Source organism: Sphaeramia orbicularis, chromosome 18 (genome assembly GCF_902148855.1).
Source record: "Sphaeramia orbicularis chromosome 18, fSphaOr1.1, whole genome shotgun sequence".
Taxonomy (NCBI): Eukaryota; Metazoa; Chordata; class Actinopteri; order Kurtiformes; family Apogonidae; genus Sphaeramia; species Sphaeramia orbicularis.
The window spans coordinates 35,883,975-35,889,974 of NC_043974.1; the positions used below are offsets into that span (position 1 = coordinate 35,883,975).

General features: G+C 34.9%; 1 protein-coding gene across 1 annotated transcript in view; it reads right to left on the reverse strand.

The window, feature by feature from the left end:
* The window catches only part of LOC115438344 (RNA-binding protein with multiple splicing-like), a 136,309-nt gene extending 134,458 nt beyond the window's left edge, over positions 1 to 1,851 (reverse strand). The window contains exon 1 of the mRNA XM_030161921.1: positions 1,390 to 1,851. Coding sequence (XP_030017781.1) covers positions 1,390 to 1,452 — 63 coding nt within the window. The 5' untranslated portion in view covers positions 1,453 to 1,851. The remainder of the gene's footprint in view (positions 1 to 1,389) is intronic.
* Between the last annotated feature and the right edge of the window lie 4,149 nt (positions 1,852 to 6,000).

The following is a 6,000-nucleotide window of genomic DNA, read 5'->3' on the forward strand; positions in this document are numbered from 1 at the left end:
TGTGTATTTGTAAATCCACTTTGACCTGTAAGTTGTAATGTGCATAAACAGATGCATAGTATTGTTAAAATTGCACAGATATTTGAGGTTGTTCATGTTATTCACGTTTAATGAAACTTTGCAGATGAAAAAATTATTGTGTATTTATTTATTTAATAACTAAAATGACTTTGACACCCCTGCAGTGATCCAGAACCTTCTGATTAATCCTTCATCCATATTAACCCCTTTCATTATTAACTATCACCCTTGAAGTTTTACCCTGACTTCAGCAAGTTTTTCATTTACGCATACATCAGGTGCTGAATTCAGTGAAAAGACAGTATAAATCATGACAATTCCAAATTTCCTCTTTGTTTCAGTATAAAAAAGTAAGGTTACATGAAAATGTTTAGATTTTGAAACTATCCCTTCACAAAAATGGGAATAATTTGAACAAATATAAACAATATGAAATGTCTTAAGAGAAGTGTGAGCAATTTTATCAACATTCTGCCTGTTATTAAGAGTTTTGTGTATTAGATCCACTGTGATCTGTAAGTTGTAATGCACATAAACAGATGCATAATATTGTTAAAATTCCACTTACGATATGTGAGGTTATTCATGTTATTCACATGTTTAATGAAACTTTGCAGATGTAAAAATTATTATTACCTCCGCCAAGGAGGTTATGTTTTTGCCAGGGTGTGTTTGTTTGGGGGTTGGTTGGTTGGTTAGTTAGTAAGATAACTCAAAAAGTTATGGATGGATTTTCATGAAATTTTCAGGAAATGTTGATACTGGCACAAGGAACAAATGATTAAATTTTGGTGGTGATGGGGGGGACAGATCTGCCTTGGCGGAGGTGAGTGCTTTTGTAGTTATTATTATTATAATATATATATATATATTTTTTTTTTAAACTAAAATGACTTTGACGCCCCTGCAGTGACCCAGAACCATCTTATTAATCCTTCATCTATATTAACCCCTTTCATTATTAACTATGGCCCTTGAAGTTTTACCCTGACTTTAACATAAGTTTTTCATTTACGCACACATCAGGTGCAGAATTCAGTGATAAAACAGTTTCCTACTTATTGTACAGTACATTTGGTCTAATAATATCCCAGCTGGCGAAGCAAGTTTGACCAAATAAAACTAGGTTACAGCGTAAAAAAAAAAAAGAAATTAAAAAAAAAAAATGAGTGGGACACAGCGGCTCGCGCATTAAATCGATGACTCCAACAGGGGCTGGAAGGGTGAAACTGTGCGCGTGAAAGTAGGAAATGTTCGTCATGAGTCAGCTGTTAGCACTAGCCTGCTGTTTTATACGAACATGTCGTTATGGGGTCACACATCGTCTGAAAACAAGTGGGAACCAGGTGCGTATGTGCGGGTACGTACCTCTTCTTCGTGGTTGGTGAATTCACTCTGCTCGTTCTCCTTCTCGATTTTGTTGTTATTCATTCTGACTCTTGATCACTTTCACGCGGGGCTGTCTTCTGCTTTTTTTTTTTTTTTTTTCCTTTTTCCTCCTGATGTGGTCTGTTCTTCTCCAGGACCGATTTAGATATTAAAATAAATAAATAATAATAATAATATAAAAATAAAAAGACGCTCCCACCGACAAGACACCAGTCCGCGCACGAGCCGCTGTCCTACTGACCCGAGCGCGCGCTAGTTTGTCCACATCAACCCGTTAAAAAACCGGCTTTATTTGGAAAAGGAAGGAAAAATACAGGTTGTGTGTGTATGTGTGTGCTGTCAGATATTCCCCGGTATTCCCCGTCAAGCTTCTCCGGAGGCTCTTGTTGCTGTTCCCCGCGTGAAATACAGTAAATGTTGAGTGGACTGCGCCGCAGGCAAACTTCACTCCACATCTCCGCGTGAAGGAGGAGGGAGGAGGGAGGGGGAGGGGTTTAGGGTGGGGTTGAGGGTGGGATGCACCCACCAGGTCTGCAGGATTTATCAAGTTTTATCAAGTGGCATGAGAGTGGCAGTGGAAAAACAGTGTCCATCACCATCACCTCCTGAAGCAGCTGAAGTTATTTTAATCACTGCAGCATTCCTCTAATATTCAGTCTGAGGAGGTTCAGGATGAACAATGTGCTCTGTACACTTATGGGCACGTTGAGTCCAGGTGTTTCTTTTCTAACAGGGGTCTGAGATACAAAATAATAATATCAAATGTTTATGTCTATGTTTATGCATTTGGCAGATGCTTTTTTTCCGAAGCGTCTTACAGGGGAAAACCAATTAAATCACTCAATCAATCAAATTTTATTTATATAGCGCCAGATCACAACAAAAAAGTTATCTCATGACACTTTATATATAGAGTTGGTCAAAACCAGACTCTAAGCCAGTGGTTCTCAATCTTTTTCTGTCGGGCCCCCCTTTGGAGCACAAAAAATCTCCAAGCCCCCCTCAACCCCAATAACATTGTACCTATGGTGCAATTATTACTGTTATTGAAAGAAACATCAATATCCAAAAAATACTTTTTGCTTTTCCTTGAATAATTTGTTGTGCAAATTAAAAATAACATAGATTTTTTATTGAACAATACAAATGAACTCAACAAGACTGCTCCCTGAGACATTATTTTTCAAAATAAAAATAGGAAATGTGTAATTATCTTAAAACTATGACAGTAAGGTAAATTTTTTTTTTTAGAACGACAAACACATTTTGGTAACAAAGATGAACATTTTAACAATATCAGTGGCTGCAATGAGCCCGTTTACGCTGCACATCTCAGAATATCAAAGTGCAAACTGTACAAACTGTGCAAAAACAGAAACATTGCACATTTTTCTTTTCCAGTCCAATCCTTGTCCACTCTCCAAACCTAAACTCTTTGTCTAGTCTAGTGACAGATCACCATGGCAGTAGATTTGTTTGTTGTACGTCTCTAAAATGAGTCCAGAATGCTCCAACGCTAAAACATTAGTTCCACCTGCTACATGTTCTAACCTGAAGAAATGATAAACACCTAGGAATGATTCCATGCCCCCCTGGCAAGTCTTTGCACCCCCCTGGGGGGGTGCAAAGGGCCCACCCCACTTTTTGAGAAACACTGCTCTAAGCCAAGAGCAGAATCAAACAAATGTCATAATGTGATAAATATCATTGAACTTTAACCCTTTCATGTATGAACAGCGAGAACCTTAATCAAGATGTTTTTCTTGAATGATTTCATTCCTCTTCAGGCAAAAAAAAAAACAATGCGATATACATACATATATATTTATATATATACATATATATATATATATATATATATATATATATATATATATATATATATATATATAATTTATGTATTTATTTATTTATTTATTTAAATTAAGCTATTTTTACCTCCGCCAAGGAGGTTATGTTTTTGCCAGGGTTTGTTTGTTTGTTTGTCTGTTAGTGTGCAACATAACTCAAAAAGTTATGAACAGATTTTGATGAAATTTTCAGGGTTTGTTGGAAATGGGATAAGGAAGAAATGATTAAATTTTGGTGGTGATCAGGGGTGGGGGGGCCCACAGGGGGGGCGCAGACCAGAAAATTTCATCAAAATCTGTCCATAACTTTTTGAGTTATGTTGCACACTAACAGACAGACAAACAAACAAACAGACAGACAAACAAACCCTGGCAAAAACATAACCTCCTTGGCGTGGGGGGGCCCACGGGGGGGACCACTGATCAGCCTTGGCGGAGGTCTGCGCTCTCCGAGTGCTTCTAGTTTCATGAAGTTGCAAAAATGTCCACTTAGCTGGACACTATTCTTTTAATTTTTGGAACAAAGAAACATGTATTTACTGATATACTGTGTGAAAAGTATGAAATAAAAACATTTTAATGCTGCTAATCGGATGTTTTCTCACATTTTAACATACTCTAATACTAGTCATTATTCACTTCATGGAGATAAGAAGCAAAAAAAAAAAAAAACTTTTCTGTTAATAACAGCCTAATAAAAACAACAAGGAATTGATTTATACTCAAACATGTTAGATCAGGTTTATCAAGAACAGCAAAGTTACAGTAATGTTATCAATTGTAATGTATGGGATGATGCATAAGCGTCCAATATGTTGGCTGATATGAAACGAAAACAACAAAATCCATGAAAATACAAGAGAACAGCTGGAGAATAGCTGTCCACTGTAGTGACCAGTATGCATGAAAGGATTAAAGAAATGTTGATGTTTACAAACTATATCAACCTGAGACCTAGTAATGCTTTTTTTGTCATCTGTAGGGGACAAAAGTTTGACAGTTTTACTTAAAAAATTTTTGTCCATTGCAAAAGACATTCCATTAAAAAATAAACAATTAAAAAAATTTAATCTGAAAAAAAAAAAAAAAAAACTGCATTGTGCAGTTTCCAATCAAGACAACTGTTTAATGTAAAAAAGCTGAAAAAAAAAACAAAAAAAACAAAGCCCCGTTCTTTGACTGTAAATAATAATTTTCTACCACAACTAACCATCTACTTTCTTCACATCTCATTTAGGAAGACAAACCTCCCATTAAACTTTAAGGAAGTATTGATGTTTTTATCTCAAATCAGCATGAACAGGGCATCTTACAGCTGTAGACGTGATGTGTCCCAATATTTCTGTCCATATACTTAATAAACATCAATATTTCTGTAAAGTTTAATGATATTTATCACAATATAAAAGTACATTATGACATTTGATATTACTGTTTTGTATCCCAGACCCCTGTTAGAAAAGCAAAACCTGAATTCAATGTGTCCCAATACTTTTGTCCATATAGTGTATGACTTAGAACTTTATACCTACATGCACCTGTTCCACATCTACAACACTATAAATATACTAATAAACCTTTATTTAACATAAATATTACAACTGAAGTGATATATACACACACACACACACACACACACACACACACACACACACTGTATATATGTATTTATATATGTCTTTTTTCTATTTTACTATTGGCTGCAGGCACAAAAATACATTTCACTGTACACTGTACCATGCATTTATTTATTTTGTACTATGCATTTATTCATTTTTCTTCATTAAAAATCTCTTTTGCATAGGAGACATGGCCAAGGTCAAAATGAACTCAAAGAAGGATCACAAATGAACAATAAAACTGAATAACAGCTATTCAAGCACAATGGCCACTCAGAAAAAAACAATGACACTCACGTCATTCGTTACCATTCTCTTGAAATCATTAACAGTTCTGAATGCTTTCAGGTCATAACTATAAACTCTAGAACTCTGTATATCATACCTTATTTTAATAGGTTTAGTCTCAGCTCATGTTTCAATACTTTCTTCATGTTCAGATTTTCATTAATTTAGCAAAAAAATAACTTAAATCACAGACTTTGGGTGTGTTATGTGCTATTTTTTTTTTTTTTTTTTTTAAATAATGTCTTTTGTACCTCAGCTCCAATATGAAGCCAATACACAATTATCTTAAAGTTGTAATACTGCTTTCAGCCACTAGAGGCTGTGTATGTTAATAGAGTAAAAACAAACATCAGTTTTCAAAATGAAGTCATTTATTAAGGACAATGACAGATATATCACAGTTCTGGGCCAAAGCTCAGCTGTATCTTAAAATTAGAATACCACAGATGACCACTAGATGCTGCTACAAAAAGCCCTGGTGCCTTATAGACTTACATTAAAATGGTTTCTAAAAATACTAATATATTTTTTCCCCCCTCAGGAATATGGTGTTCCATCTTTAAATTAACTTCTCTGTTGATGAGATCTGAGGGTAAATAGAAGCTTTTTATGTTATTAATAAAATGCACTTTTCCTGTATTAGATTCTATTGACAAAAAGTTCATTTTTTACTCAATGCTTAAAGAAGTTGGCTATTTTACTGCATCATTGAGTTAGCATTTAGCATTAGCTCATCTTTGAGTGCTTAGGTTAGACCCCTTTGTCCAGATGTGGTCACTTTTTTTTTTCTTTTCAATGTTCTTTTTGTTGGAATCGAGGTAAAAAAAAAAAAA